The sequence below is a fragment of the Panulirus ornatus genome, chromosome 4, assembly GCF_036320965.1.
Source record: "Panulirus ornatus isolate Po-2019 chromosome 4, ASM3632096v1, whole genome shotgun sequence".
NCBI classification, from domain to species: Eukaryota; Metazoa; Arthropoda; class Malacostraca; order Decapoda; family Palinuridae; genus Panulirus; species Panulirus ornatus.
The window spans coordinates 74130814-74147893 of NC_092227.1; the positions used below are offsets into that span (position 1 = coordinate 74130814).

Here is a 17080-nt window from a genome sequence, read left to right on the forward strand (position 1 = left end):
CCTCACGCACATGCGGGGGGAGGGGGTTATTTCATGTGTGGCAGGGTGATGATGGGAATGAATAAAGGTAGACGGTATGAATTATGTTCATGTGTATATATGTATATGTCTGTGTTTGTATATATATGTATACGTTGAGATGTATAGGTATGTATATGTGCGTGTGTGGACGTGTATGTACATACATGTGTATGTAGGTGGGTTGGGCAATTCTTTCATTTGTTTCCTTGCGCTACCTCGCTAACGTGGGAGACAGCGACAAAGCAAAATAAATAAATAATAAATAAAGAAAATATATATGTATATATTTCTTTCTTTTTCTTTCATACTATTTGCCATTTCCCACATTAGCGAGGTAGCGTTATGAATAGAGGACTGGGCCTCTGAGGAAATCCCCCCCCCCCGTTTCCCTTGGGGGAGGGGGGATGAGAAGGGAGGATTTCCAGCTGGAGAGTGGATGTAGGCAATTGAGGCCATTTTTTTTATCTGTTGCTGTAGCAACATAGCCTAGTAGCTAGCTTACCAAGCTTCCACACAAATGGTAGGGTGTTTGAATCTGTGCTGTTGCAGGGCATTATTTGTTTTATAAAAGTGCACATTCATTGCACTATAATTGTATATTGTTATAGATATAAATTTTTTGTATAGGCGAAGTATGAGGTAGACCATTTAAGAGATAAAAATATGATAAGAGTATGTAAGGGAAGATATATTTCAGATGGTGATGGAGAAATAATTAAGGATTACAGGAGATGCAGTGGAAGTGTGTTATGTGTGGAGGTGGGTAAAATGGAGACCTTGGTCTCTCTTAGCAAATATGTTAAAATGAAAAAGTATTAAGTGCTTTCATTGTTGTGGAAGTTCGTGTTTCTCTTTAAGACATTAGACATGGGATATGTTTTGAGAGTTTGTTTTAATATGATCCACTGCATGATATTGTTAACTAAGTTGACTAATAGAATGATTAGGTTTGTGTATTTTTACAATATTCATAATGAATGGATTTGTGTCGTATAATATTGTGAATATATAGTCCTAGCTTTACTTTTTAGCAGGTAAAATGTCGTTTGAAAAGCATTATACAAAGATTATGCCAATTATCTGATAGATTTATATGATTTACACAGGTGGAAGGGGCATTGAACCTCCTGCATTGCACATGGGAGGGTACATTCCGAATCATTCCATATCCTCTTGAGAAAGGTCACCTTTTCTACCCATACCCTACATGCACTGAGTGTGCTGACCGGGAGTTGCTACCATGTGAGTCCTTTTCATAATTGGTTTTGAAATATTAAATGGAGAACATATAACAGCATTAGTTCATGATATGTGATTCAGTATTGATTTTTGTACTTGGGTGGTATAACTTTTATCCTCAAGTACAAACATATTACATTGGCAATAAAGATTTTTTTTCATTCTTGTTTGCCAATTTTAGCATTAGGTAGGTAGTGCTAGGAGATGAAGCATGACCTTATTTACTCACTTCCACTCTGTAGTTGTCATATATAATGCACTGAAACCAAAGTCCTTTGTCTAAAGCCAAGCCCCACAGACCTTTCTGTGGTTTTTTCTGACTATTTCATATGCCATGGTTCAGCCCATTGACAACACATTGTCTCCTGTATACCACAACATACAAGTTCACTCTTGTCTCATACATACCTCACACCCTCTTGCATTTTCTGACCCTGATAACTTGGTGCATCCTTCCCTCCATCCTTCCAAATCATCATCAGAAGGATGGAGTGAACTTTCTCTTAGTTAATCTCTCTTTACTCATCCTTTATATGTGTCCAAACTATTTCACCTTCATCTCTCTTATCAATACACTTCAGCTCTACACATCATTCTTACCTCTTCCTTTTTTTTTTAAGGCCATGTCCCACATCCATACATTATCATCAGGATTACTGTGCCATCAGACATACCCATCTTTACCTGTTTTTCCACCCATTCCTCAGTGCATTCAGGACCTTTACCTTTTCACCCACTCATTGGTTCACTTTATCTCCCATAGTTCCATTGACTGTCATGTTCACTCTCAGTTATCTAAAATACCCCACTTCTTCCAGGTTCACTTCATTCAAACTCATGTTTCTCTCCCTTGCTAATCCTTATTACTTGACTTTATTTACATTAACTCTGAACTTCCTGTATCTCATGCTATCCCAAACTCAGGCACTAGCTTCAGCAGTTTCTCACCCAAGTCTGCCACCATTACCATGTCATCTGCAAACAGCAAAGACTCACCTCCCAGGCCCTACCCCACACCTACAGTTGACTGCAAACCAGTTTCTCTCTTCAAAACCCACATATTTACCTACCTCACTATCCCATTCATAAACAGGTTAAATGGTCATGATGACCTTACACTCCCTTGATGTAGACCCACCTTCACCTGGAACCACTTACCTTCATCATTCCTGCTCATACACATGTAATTTCAGGAAGTGTTAAGTCACCATGTCTGTTTAACCTGTTTATGGATGAGATAATGAGGGAGGTATGTATGGCTCTGTTAATAAAAACTCCTTACTGCCATCATATGTTTTTTTCCAGATCCATAAATGTCACATATAAATCCTCTTTCTCTCAGTTTTTCTCACAGAGGTTCTTCAAATCAGACACCTAGTTCACACTCATACCCTTTCTTATCATTGTTCTTACCCAGTCTGATGGTCTGTGCATGTCAGCACCCTCCATGCAAATTACCAAGTTTAGTCAACAAACTTGTGCTTCTGGAATTCATACATTAACTTTTGCCCTTGCCTTCATACAGTGGCACTATACAAGGATTCTGCCAGTCCTCAGGCACTTCATCTTTTCAGGAAAGAGGAAACAATGTCATTAAGAAGAGACTGGTGAGAGTACGTGAGCTTGTAAAGAGATTTGTGTGAAGTTATACTATGAGGGATTAAGTGTAGAATGGCAAAAAGTGATAGTAAATGAAGCAAAGGGAGTGGGTAATGAATGGTAGGTATTTAGAGGAACAGTGCTGGCATGTGTGAGAGATGCATGTGCATGCAAAAGGTGGGAGGTGTGCAGATTAGAAAGGATATTGAGTGGTGGGAAGAGGAAGTAAAGTTGCTAGCGAAAGAGAAAAGAGAGGTATTTAGGCAGTATTCATAGGGGAGTGCAAATTATTGGGGGATGTATAAGAGAAAGTGTTAGGAGGACAGGAGGTCAATAGTAAGGTAGAGGGATAGAAGAGGGTAAATGAGAGTTGGGGTGAGTAAGTAACAGTAAACTTTAAGAGAGAATAAGATACTTCAGGAGGCTAATAACGTGCAGATAGCAAGAGAACGAATGGGAACATGGGTGAAGGGGGCAAAAAGGAGAAGTGGTAACAGATAGTGAAGTGAGAAGATGGACTGTGTATTTTGAAGGACTGTTTTGGTCAGGCTGGTATGCGAAGTGAGAGTTATGGAGAGCGGTTTGGTGAAGAGCTGTATGTGAGATGAAATGTGATAAAGTGGCTGGAGTGGATGGTACTGCATTTGATGAATGGATTAAGAAATGGGGTGATTGTGTTGTTGAGTGGTTGGTAAGGATTTTCATTGTATGCATGGATCATGGTGAGGTGCCTGAGGAGAATACATTTATAGTGCCATGTATTAAAACAAGATGTTCAAACTACTTAGGTATAAGTTTGTTTAGTGCACCTGGTTAGTTGTATGAGAGGTTAGTAATTGAGAGAGTGAAGGCATGTACAGGGCATCAGATTGGGGAGGAGCAGTGTAATTTCAGAAGCAGACGATGTGTGATTCATACTTAGAGAAACACATGGATATGTATGGCATTTATGGATCTGGAGAAATCATATGAGGGTTGATGAAAATACCTTGTGGAAGGTCTTAAGAATACATGATATGGGAGGAAAACAGTTAGAAGCATTGACAAATTTCTATCAAGGTTGTAAGGTATGTATATGAGTAGGAAAAGAGGAGAGTGAATGGTTCCAAGTGAAGATTGGTCTGAGGCAGGGGTGTGTGATGTCACTATGGTTAATTTGTTTATGGATTGGGTGGTTAGGGAGGTGAATGCAAGAGTTTTGGAGAGAGGGGCAAGTATGCAGTCTGTTGTGGATGAGAGGGTTTGGGAAGTGAGTCAGTTGTTCGCTGATGATACAACGCTGGTGGCTGTTTCAGGTGAGAAACTACAGAAGCTTGTGTGTGGTAAAGTGTGTGAAAGAAGAAAGCTGAGTGTGAATGTGAATAAGAGCAAGATTATTAGGTACAGTAGGGTTGAGGGACAAGTTAATTGGGAGGTATGTTTGAAGGAATAGTGGTTCCAACAATGTTGTATGGTTGCGAGGCGTGGGCTATGGATAGAGTTGTGCGCAGGAGGATGGATGTGCTGGAAATGAGATGTTTGAGGACAATGTGTGGTGTGAGGTGGTTTGATCGAGTAAGTAACGTAAGGGTAAGAGAGATGTGTGGAAATAAAAAGAGCGTGGTTGAGAGAGCAGAAGAGGGTGTTTTGAAATGGTTTGGGCACATGGAGAGAATGAGTGAGGAAAGATTGACCAAGAGGATATATGTGTCGGAGGTGGAGGGAACGAGGAGAAGAGGGAGACCAAATTGGAGGTGGAAAGATGGAGTGAAAAAGATTTTGTGTGATCGGGGCCTGAACATGCAGGAGGGTGAAAGGAGGGCAAGGAATAGAGTGAATTGGAGCGATGTGGTATACCGGGGTTGACGTGCTGTCAGTGGATTTGAATCGGGGCATGTGAAGCGTCTGGGGTAAACCATGGAAAGCTGTGTAGGTATGTATATTTGCGTGTGTGGACGTATGTATATACATGTGTATGGGGGTGGGTTGGGCCATTTCTTTCGTCTGTTTCCTTGTGCTACCTCGCAAACGCGGGAGACAGCGACAAAGCAAAAAAAAAAAAAAAAAAAAGTTTGAATGGAGAAAAACTGGAGGAAGTGAAATGTTTTAGATATGTGGGAGTGGATTTAGCATATGTCTGTGTGTGTATATATGTATATATATGTATGGGAATGAATAAAGGCAGACAGTGTGAATTGTGTGCATGGGTATATATGTATGTGTCTGTGTGTGTATATATATGTGTACATTGAGATGTATAGGTATGTATATTTGGGTGTGTGGACGGGTATGTATATACATGTGTATGGGGGTGGGTTGGGCCATTTCTTTCGTCTGTTTCCTTGCGCTACCTCGCAAATGCGGGAGACAGCGACAAAGCAAAATAAAATAAAAATAAAATATGTTTTATTGAGATGTATAGGTATGTATATATGTGTGTGTGGATTTGTATGTATATACATGTATATGTGGGTGGGTTGGGCCATTCTTTCATCTGTTTCCTTGCGCTGCCTCGCTAAGGCAGGAGACAGCGACAAAGAATGATAAACAAATGAATAAATCACTCTTACCCTTTCATTACTTAATCGAACCACCTCACACCGCGTAATGTCCTCAAACATCTCATTTCCAACACATCTACCCTCCTCCACACAGCTCTATTAATAGCCCACGCCTCGCAACCATATAACATTGTTGGAACCACTATTCCTTCAAACATACCCATTTCTGCTTTCCGAGATAACGTTCTCGACTTCCACACATTTTTCAACGCTCCCAGAACTTTCACCCCTCCCCCACCCTATGACTCACTTCCACTTCCATGGTTCCATCCGCTGGCAAATCCACTCCCAGATATCTAAAACACTTCACTTCATTCAGTTTTTCTCCATTCAAACTTACTTCCCAGTTGACTTGTCCCTCAACCCTACTGCACCTAATAACCTTGCTCTTATTCACATTTACTCTTAACTTTCTTCTTTCACACATTTTACCAAACTCAGTCAACAGCTTCTGCAGTTTCTCACACGAATCAGCCACCAGCGCTGTATCATCCGCGAACAACAACTGACTCACTTCCCAAGCTCTCTCATCCACAACAGACTGCATACTTGCCCCTCTTTCCAAAACTCTTGCATTCATCTCCCTAACAACCCCATCCATAAACAAATTAAACAACCATGGAGACATCACGCACCCCTGCCGCAAACCAACATTTACTGAGAACCAATCACTTTCCTCTCTTCCTACTCGTACACATGCCTTACATCTTTGATAAAAAACTTTTCACTGCTTTTAACAACTTTCTTTCCACACCATATATTCTTAATACCTTCCACAGAGCATCTCTATCAATTCTATCATATGCCTTCTCCAGATCCATAAATGCTACATACAAATCCATTTGCTTTTCTAAGTATCTCTCACATACATTTTTCAAAGCAAACACCTGATCCACACATCCTCTACCCCTTCTGAAACCACACTGCTCTTCCCCAGTCTGATGCTCTGTACATGCTTTCACCCTCTCAATCAATACCCTCCCATATGATTTCCCAGGAATACTCAACAAACTTATACCTCTGTAATATGTGGTAATAAAAAGAGTGTGGTTGAGAGAGCAGAAGAGGGTGTATTGAATGAGTGAGGCAAGATTGACAAAGAGGATATATATGTGTCAGAGGTGGAGGGAACAAGGAGAAGTGGGAGACCAAATTGGAGGTGGAAGTATGTTGTGAAAAAGATTTTGAGCGATCAGGGCCTGAACACACAGGAGGTTGAAAGGCATGCAAGGAATAGAGTGAATTGGAACGAACGATGTGGAATACCGGGGTCGACATGCTGTCAGTGGATTGAACCAGGGCATGTGAAGCATCTGGGATGAACCATGGAAAGTTTTGTGGGGCCTGGATGTAGAACAGGTGGTTTGGTTTTGGTGCATTACACATGACGGCTAGAGACTGAGTGTGAACGAATGTGACCTGTGTTGTCTTTTCCTAGTGCTACCTTGTGCTTGCGTGGGGAGTAGGTGATTCCCATTTCATGTGTGGTGGGGTGGCAATGGGAATGGATGAAGGCAGCAAGTATGAATATGTACACATGTACATATGTATATGTATGTATACATTGAAATGTATAGGTATGTATATGAGCATGTGTGGGCATTTATGTATATAAATGTGTATGTTGGTGGGTTGGGCCATTCTTTTGTCTGTTTCCTTGTGCTACTTCACTAATGCGGGACAGTGACTAAGTATAATAGATGAATAGATAATAGATATTTTATATATTATACTTAGTCGCTGTCTCCCACATTAGTGAGGTAGCGCAAGGAAACAGATGAAAGAGTGGCCCAACCCACCCTCGTACACATGCATATACATAAACGCCCACACACACACACATACCTATACATTTCAACGTATATATATACATACATACACACACACATATACATATATACACATATACATGTGTATATGTGGTTTCAGAAGTGGTAGAGGATGTGTGGATCAGGTGTTTGCTTTGAAGAATGTATGTGAGAAATACTTAGAAAAGCAAATGGATTTGTATGTAGCATTTATGGATCTGGAGAAGGCATATGATAGAGTTGATAGAGATGCTCTGTGGAAGGTATTAAGAATATATGGTGTGGGAGGAAAGTTGTTAGAAGCAGTGAAAAGTTTTTATCGAGGATGTAAGGCATGTGTACGTGTAGGAAGAGAGGAAAGTGATTGGTTCTCAGTGAATGTAGGTTTGCGGCAGGGGTGTGTGATGTCTCCATGGTTGTTTAATTTGTTTATGGATGGGGTTGTTAGGGAGGTAAATGCAAGAGTTTTGGAAAGAGGGGCAAGTATGAAGTCTGTTGGGGATGAGAGAGCTTGGGAAGTGAGTCAGTTGTTGTTCGCTGATGATACAGCGCTGGTGGCTGATTCATGTGAGAAACTGCAGAAGCTGGTGACTGAGTTTGGTAAAGTGTGTGGAAGAAGAAAGTTAAGAGTAAATGTGAATAAGAGCAAGGTTATTAGGTACAGTAGGGTTGAGGGTCAGTCAATTGGGAGGTGAGTTTGAATGGAGAAAAACTGGAGGAAGTGAAGTGTTTTAGATATCTGGGAGTGGATCTGGCAGCGGATGGAACCATGGAAGCGGAAGTGGATCATAGGGTGGGGGAGGGGGCGAAAATTCTGGGGGCCTTGAAGAATGTGTGGAAGTCGAGAACATTATCTCGGAAAGCAAAAATGGGTATGTTTGAAGGAATAGTGGTTCCAACAATGTTGTATGGTTGCGAGGCGTGGGCTATGGATAGAGTTGTGCGCAGGAGGATGGATGTGCTGGAAATGAGATGTTTGAGGACAATGTGTGGTGTGAGGTGGTTTGATCGAGTGAGTAACGTAAGGGTAAGAGAGATGTGTGGAAATAAAAAGAGCGTGGTTGAGAGAGCAGAAGAGGGTGTTTTGAAGTGGTTTGGGCACATGGAGAGAATGAGTGAGGAAAGATTGACCAAGAGGATATATGTGTCGTAGGTGGAGGGAACGAGGAGAAGAGGGAGACCAAATTGGAGGTGGAAAGATGGAGTGAAAAAGATTTTGTGTGATCGGGGCCTGAACATGCAGGAGGGTGAAAGGAGGGCAAGGAATAGAGTGAATTGGAGCGATGTGGTATACCGGGGTTGACGTGCTGTCAGTGGATTGAATCAAGGCATGTGAAGCGTCTGGGGTAAACCATGGAAAGCTGTGTAGGTATGTATATTTGCGTGTGTGGACGTATGTATATACAGGTGTATGGGGGGGGGCCATTTCTTTCGTCTGTTTCCTTGCGCTACCTCGCAAACGCGGGAGACAGCGACAAAGTATAAAAAAAAAAAAAAAAAAAAAAATATATACATATTCATACTTGCTGCCTTCATTCATTCCTGTCACCACCCCCACACGAAATAGCATCCCCCTCCTCCAGCAAGGTAGCGCCAGGAAAAGTAAAAAAGGGCCACATTGATTCACATTCAGTCTTTAGCTGCCATGTGTAATGCACTGAAACCACAGCTCCCTTTCCACATCCAGGCCCCACAGACCTTTCCATGGTTTTCCCCAGATGCTGTATATGCTCTGGACATATGGAAAGAATGAGTGAAGAAAGATTGACAAAGAGGATATATGTGCCAGAGGGGAAGGGAACAAGGAGAAGTGGGAGACCAAATTGGAGGTGGAAGGATGGAGTGAAATACATTTTGAGTGATCGGTGCCTGAACATACAGGAGGGTGAGAGGTGTGCAAGGAATAGAGTGAATTGGAACAGTGTGGTATACCAGGGTTGATGTGCTGTCAGTGGACTGAACCAGGGCATGTGAAACATCTGGGTTAAACCATGGAAAGGCCTGTGGGGCCTGGATGTGGATAGGGAGCTGTGGTTTCATTGCTTTACACGTTTAGTATCATGTATTGTGCACCCATCAACAGATTTTGTCTTAAAGTCTTTTCACTGAGAGTCACCCTTTCCTGGAATACAATCCTAGTTAAACAAGGACCCTTGTATGTCTGACCTTAGTTTTTATCAACTAGACAAGATTTGAATCTGCACATATGTTGTATACTTGTAGCTTTCAATCTCTATATATGCTATGCTAAAATTTGCACTTATGCAGTTGCACACTTCATGTCTGATCTTCCCCATACACAAAGCATCATGGAAAAACATCCTGCACACTGCTAAGACATCATCTGAATGCACATGCTGCCAGCTGCGTATACACCTGTGGAAATTTTGTGTGAAAATGTCCATTGTGGTCATGGACGTGATTTTTTCCTTTATCTTTTGATAATGGCTATCCCAAAGCATCATTAATGTTCATCTACAAGTTAAGATCCCTTGTGAAGACTCTAAAGAAGATACATTAGATACTAAGTGAAATTGAATGAAGCATACTTACTCTTAGGAAGAATGCAAACAGTATTAGGAATGCTGTTGAACAGTCTCTCTCTTTTTCAGCTGAGATGATGACACAAGTAAGGAATCCAGTATAGGTATTAGGAAACCAGAAGACTGGTTTGTGAATTGTTTTAGGGTGGAGCTTGAGTGCTGCTTCTAGGACTTTGGCCTCAGTTTTATGGCCTTTACACCCCTTATATAATGCTCCAGGTCTCCCTGAGCACTTAGATGATCTTCACCTTAATTTCGAGGTCCTGTACATGCCCTCAGTACAGCTTCCTGAATTCCATCTGTGGATGGAGTGATAACAACATTTGAAGTGGATGTTTTCCTAGTGCTTGAAGCTTCTGATGAAACCAACAAATCAACTGCTTGTGACCTCAGTCACCAGTATAGTATCATCCTTCATTACATTACTGATATCAGGAGTGCATTGGATGAACTTGCTAGCATCACTAGTGCAATGCAACATGAGTGAATAAACAACTTGTGATGCCATCCCCAGAAATGGCACAATTAATTTAAATCAGAGCTTTGTGTTTGAGGATAAGGAAGAAGCTGATTTGGAGGAACTGGCTCCAAAGGATTTGGTAGGGCTTACATAGCAGGAGGGAGTAACCTTCCAATAGAACCTGCTGAGAATGACCAGGCTGGCTTATGCGAGACAGTCAGCTGTCATGGTTTTTCAAGGGCTTTTTCCTAACCCCCAGTGGTGTTAACACTTTCATTATCCCTTGCTCGAGCTCATGTGCTCATTCTGTAACTCAAGCTTGTTGCAGCAGTATTAAGTTAGTCCACTTGAGCAACCCTGTTCTCCACTTGATGTAAACCTGCCACCATTTGATGATGACCTTGACAGCCTTGCCCTACCCTCTCCTCATGCAACCTTTTAATGCCATGCATTTGCCTGACATCATCCTAACCTGTTGCAGAAAACAACATAATGTACTGATGAATACAGTTTTCATTTTTGATATTCATTCAATAACATTTAGAGTGATTTGTTATTGAATTATTATTATCATAAGCTTGCAAGTTGGACACAGTACTGACATCTCTTCAAAAGAGGAGTTTTAGCACCAGCAATGTATGGTAACTCCCATTTACTTTAGAAACTTATCCTTATTTATACAGAATTTACCCATGTAGGCATACCTTGATTTATGTTTATTATACTTTGTCGCTGTCTCCCACGTTAGTGAGTTAGTGCAAGGAAACAGACGAAAGTATGGCTCAACCCACCCACATACACATGTATATACATAAATGTCCACACACGCACATATACATACCTATATATTTCAATGCATACATATATATATACATACACAGACATATACATATATACACATGTACATAATTCATACTTGTTCCCTTTATTCATTCATGTCGCCACCCCACCACACATGAAATGACAACCCCCTCCCCTTGCATGTGCTCGAGGTAGCGCTAGGAAAAGACAACAAAGGCCACATTCATTTACACTCATTCTCTAGCTGCCATGTATAATGCACCGAAATCACAGCTCCCTTTCCACATCCAGGTCCCACAAAACTTTCCATAGTTTCCATAGTTTACCCTAGATGCTTCACATGCCCTGGTTCAATCCATTGACAGCACGTCGACCCCGGTATACCACATCGTTCCAATTCACTCTATTCCTTGCATGCCTTTCGCCCTCCTACATGTTCAGGCCCCGATTGCTCAAAAGCTTTTTCACTCCATACTTCCACCTCCAATTAGGTCTCCCACTTCTCGTTCCCTCCTCCTCTGACACATATATCCTCTTTGTCAATCTTTCCTCACTCATTCTCTCCATGTGACCAAACCATTTCTACACACCCTCTTCTGCTCTCTCAACCACACACTTTTTAGTACCACATATCTCTCTTACCCTTTCATTACTTAATCAAACCACCTCACACCACATATTGTCCTCAAACATCTCATTTCCAATACGTCCACCCTTCTCCTTACAGCTCTATCTATAGCCCACGCCTCACAACCATATAACATTATTGGAACCACTATTCCTTCAAACATACCCAATTTTGCTTTCCAAGATAATGTTCTCACCTTCCACACATTTTTCAAGGCTCCCAGAACTTTCGCCTCCTTCCCCACCCTGTGACTCACTTCCTCTTCCATGGTTCCATCCGCTGCCAAATCCACTCCCAAATATCTAAAACACTTCACTTCCATAAGTTTTTCTCCATTCAAACTTACCTCCCAATTGACTTGTCCTTAACCCTACTGTACCTAATAACCTTGCTCTTATTCACATTTACTCTCAGCTTTCTTCTTTCACACACTTTACCAAACTCAGTCACCAGCTTCTGCAGTTTCTCACCCAAATCAGTCACTAGCGCTGTATCATCATCGAACAACAACTGACTCACTTCCCAAACCCTCTCATCCACAACAGACTGCATACTTGCCCCTCTCTCCAAAACTTGCATTCACCTCCCTAACAACCCCATCCATAAACAAATAAAACAACTATGGAGACATCACACACCCACGCCACAAACCAGCATTCTCTGAGAACCAATCACTTTCCTCTCTCCCTACTCGTACACGTGCCTTACATCCTCGATAAAAACTTTTCACTGCTTTTAGCAACTTTCCTCCAACACCATATATTCTTAATACCTTCCACAGAGCATCTCTATGAACTCTATCATATGCTTTCTCCAGATCCATAAACACTACATACAAATCCATTTGCTTTTCTAAATATTTCTCATACATTTTTCAAAGCAAACACCTGATCCACACATCCTCTACCCCTTCTGAAACCACACTGCTCTTCCCCAATCAGGTGCTCTGTACATGCTTTCACCCTCTCAGCCAATTACCCTCCCATATAATTTCCCAGGAATACTCAACAAAACTGTACCTCTGTAATTTGAGCACTCACCTTTATCCCCTTTGCCTTTGTACAATGGCACTATGCATGCATTCTGCCAATCCTCATGCACCTCACCATGAGTTGTACATACATTAAATATCTTTACCAACCAGTCAACAACACAGTCACCCCCTTTTTTAATTAATTCCACTACTATACCATCCAGATCCGCTGCCTTGCCGGCTTTCATCTTCCGCAAAGCTTTTACTACCTCCTTCTCTCTTTACCAAATCATTCTCCCTAACCCTTTCACATTGCACACCACCTCGACCAAAACACTCTATATCTGCCACTCTATCATCTAACATGTTCAACAAACCTTCAAAATACTCACTCCATCTCCTTCTCACATCACCATTACTTGTTATTACCTCCCCATTAGCTCCCTTCGCTGATGTTCCCATTTGTTCTCTTGTTTTACGCACTTTATTTACCTACTTCCTAAACATCTTTTTATTCTCTCTAAAACTTAATGATACTCTCTCACCCCAACTCTCATTTGCCCTTTTTTTCACCTCTTGCCCCTTTCTATTGACCTCCTACCTCTTTCTTTTATACATCTATACATTTCTTGATATACATGAAAATTCTTAGTGTATGAGCATTTGGTATTAAGTTCTTCACAAACTAACACTTTTTTATGCCTCATCAATTTCAATGTTGCTTTTTTAATTCAAAGTTATATTCCTCTGGTGGGAAAAATTAAATTACCAGTAGTGAGGTGGTTTTATCGAGAAAGTAATGAAAGAGTAAGAGAAATGTGTGGAAATAAAAATAGTGTGATTGAGAGAGCAGAAGAGGGTGTGTTGAAATGGTTTGGACATATGGAGAGAATGAGTGAGGAAAGATTGACAAACAGGATATATGTGTCATAGGTGGAGGGGAAAAGCAGGAGACCATATTGGAGGTGAAAGGATGGAGTGAAAAAGATTTTGAGTGATCAGGGCCTGAACATACAGGAGGGTGAGGCATTGAAGGAATAGAATGGATTGGAATGATGTGGTATACCGAAGTCGACGTGCTGCCAGTAGACTGAACCAGGGCATATGAAACGTCTGGGATAAACCATGGAAAGGTCTGTGGGGTCTGGATGTGGAAAGAGAGCTGTGGTTTTGATGCATTATGCATGATAGCTAGAGACTGAGTGTGAATGAATATGGCCTTTGTTGTCTTTTCCTAGCAATACCTCGCGCATGCACGGGGGAAAGGGGGTACCATTTCATATGTGGTGGGGTGGCGGCAGGAATGGATAAAGGCAGCATGTGTGAATATGTAATGTGTATATATGTATATGTCTGTGTATGTATATGTATGTATGCGTTGAAATGTATAGGTATGTATATGTGCATGTGTGGGTGTTTATGTATATACATGTGTATGTGGGTGGGTTGGGCCATTCTTATGTCTGTTTCCTTGCGCTACCTCGCTGACGTGGGAGACAGCGACAGAGTATTATAAATAAATAATGATAATATTTATATGATAATATTGATAATATTAATTTATTTTTTTTTATTTTTTTATTATACTTTGCCACTGTCTCCCGCGTTTGCGAGGTAGCGCAAGGAAACAGACGAAAGAAATGGCCCAACCCCCCCATACACATGTATATACATACGTCCACACACACAAATATACATACCTACACAGCTTTCCATGGTTTACCCCAGACGCTTCACATGCCTTGATTCAATCCACTGACAGCACGTCAACCCCGGTATACCACATCGCTCCAATTCACTCTATTCCTTGCCCTCCTTTCACCCTCCTGCATGTTCAGGCCCCGATCACACAAAATCTTTTTCACTCCATCTTTCCACCTCCAATTTGGTCTCCCTCTTCTCCTCGTTCCCTCCACCTCCGACACATATATCCTCTTGGTCAATCTTTCCTCACTCATTCTCTCCATGTGCCCAAACCACTTCAAAACACCCTCTTCTGCTCTCTCAACCACGCTCTTTTTATTTCCACACATCTCTCTTACCCTTACGTTACTCACTCGATCAAACCACCTCACACCACACATTGTCCTCAAACATCTCATTTCCAGCACATCCATCCTTCTGCGCACAACTCTATCCATAGCCCACGCCTCGCAACCATACAACATTGTTGGAACCACTATTCCTTCAAACATACCCATTTTTGCTTTCCGAGATAATGTTCTCGACTTCCACACATTCTTCAAGGCCCCCAGAATTTTCGCCCCCTCCCCCACCCTATGATCCACTTCCGCTTCCATGGTTCCATCCGCTGCCAGATCCACTCCCAGATATCTAAAACACTTCACTTCCTCCAGTTTTTCTCCATTCAAACTCACCTCCCAATTGACTTGACCCTCAACCCTACTGTACCTAATAACCTTGCTCTTATTCACATTTACTCTTAACTTTCTTCTTCCACACACTTTACCAAACTCAGTCACCAGCTTCTGCAGTTTCTCACATGAATCAGCCTCCAGCGCTGTATCATCAGCGAACAACAACTGACTCACTTCCCAAGCTCTCTCATCCCCAACAGACTTCATACTTGCCCCTCTTTCCAAAACTCTTGCATTTACCTCCCTAACAACCCCATCCATAAACAAATTAAACAACCATGGAGACATCACACACCCCTGCCGCAAACCTACATTCACTGAGAACCAATCACTTTCCTCTCTTCCTACACGTACACATGCCTTACATCCTCGATAAAAACTTTTCACTGCTTCTAACAACTTTCCTCCCACACCATATATTCTTAATACCTTCCACAGAGCATCTCTATCAACTCTATCATATGCCTTCTCCAGATCCATAAATGCTACATACAAATCCATTTGCTTTTCTAAGTATTTCTCACATACATTCTTCAAAGCAAACACCTGATCCACACATCCTCTACCACTTCTGAAACCACACTGCTCTTCCCCAATCTGATGCTCTGTACATGCCTTCACCCTCTCAATCAATACCCTCCCATATAATTTACCAGGAATACTCAACAAACTTATACCTCTGTAATTTGAGCACTCACTCTTATCCCCTTTGCCTTTGTACAATGGCACTATGCACGCATTCCGCCAATCCTCAGGCACCTCACCATGAGTCATACATATATTAAATAACCTTACCAACCAGTCAACAATACAGTCACCCCCTTTTTTAATAAATTCCACTGCAATACCATCCAAACCTGCTGCCTTGCCGGCTTTCATCTTCCGCAAAGCTTTCACTACCTCTTCTCTGTTTACCAAATCATTTTCCCTAACCCTCTCACTTTGCACACCACCTCGACCAAAACACCCTATATCTGCCACTCTGTCATCAAACACATTCAACAAACCTTCAAAATACTCACTCCATCTCCTTCTCACATCACCACTACTTGTTATCACCTCCCCATTTGCGCCCTTCACTGAAGTTCCCATTTGCTCCCTTGTCTTACGCACTTTATTTACCTCCTTCCAGAACATCTTTTTATTCTCCCTAAAATTAATATTAATATTAATATTAATATTTATAATATAATGATATAAATAATGATAATAGGGGAAAATGCATGTCATGACCCTTGTCCATGTGAGCATCACAAAGGCTTCAGGGTTAGCTCCCTCAGCATTGGCTCCTACCAGGCAAAAGAGGGAAGAAATTAAGACAAATTTAAAGTGTTTTACATCTTCAGGTGTGACGAAATTATGAGGACAGGAGTGATTTAGTGGAAACCATGGCACACATGCTGAGTGTCTGGATTGAGGATCAGAACCAGTAAATTATGGTGCTGTACACCCAGATAATTCAAAAAAAGGCAAGATTATTGTCTGAGGATAAGAGGAATGAACAAGGAAAGGCTTACAGGTAGAAACTTCTGATGTTAGCAGGGAGTGGTTGAGAGGTTGAAGAAATGGTTACATACAAGATTGGTAGGGAACCTGCAAGGGCGAACAATTTTGCTGCTGAAGATTATTATCCATAGTTAAAAAACACCACCCTGGAGAGTAAACATTCTTCATACTGTATGACATATATTCCTTAATGAAAGGTCACCCCCTTGCAGAAATGAAAGACAGTGTGAAAAGTAAATTCAAAATCACCAAACAGCCCAGTTTCAGTTGTGCTTTTTCCCTGAATCTAGCATATATTCTGTTGAGAATTCAGATGAAATTAGAAATGCATTTCCATAGTCATGCTTACTACATGCTAGAATTATGACAAAAGTGAGGCATTATTTGATGGGAAATGAGAAATATGTTGATGATTTGGGAAAAATGGGTACTTTGAGAGGTGAGGGAACGGAGAAATATGTTGACAATTTAAGAAAAATGGGTTGGTGATGGGAATGCATCTTAATTTTTCCCATATAGTCTTAGATTCATTATGCTTGGATTCAGAGTACATGCTATTTTTCAGGAATGCATCCCCCTTGGAT

The 17080-nt window shown here is 41.4% G+C and overlaps 1 protein-coding gene across 8 annotated transcripts in view; it reads left to right on the top strand.

Annotated features, from left to right (window-relative positions):
- The window catches only part of LOC139767451 (protein ST7 homolog), a 136314-nt gene that overhangs the window by 108788 nt on the left and 10446 nt on the right, over window positions 1-17080 (top strand). For all 8 annotated transcript variants that reach the window (XM_071696865.1, XM_071696889.1, XM_071696897.1 and 5 more), the window contains one exon: window positions 1128-1263. In XM_071696865.1, coding sequence (XP_071552966.1) covers window positions 1128-1263 — 136 coding nt within the window. The remainder of the gene's footprint in view (window positions 1-1127; window positions 1264-17080) is intronic.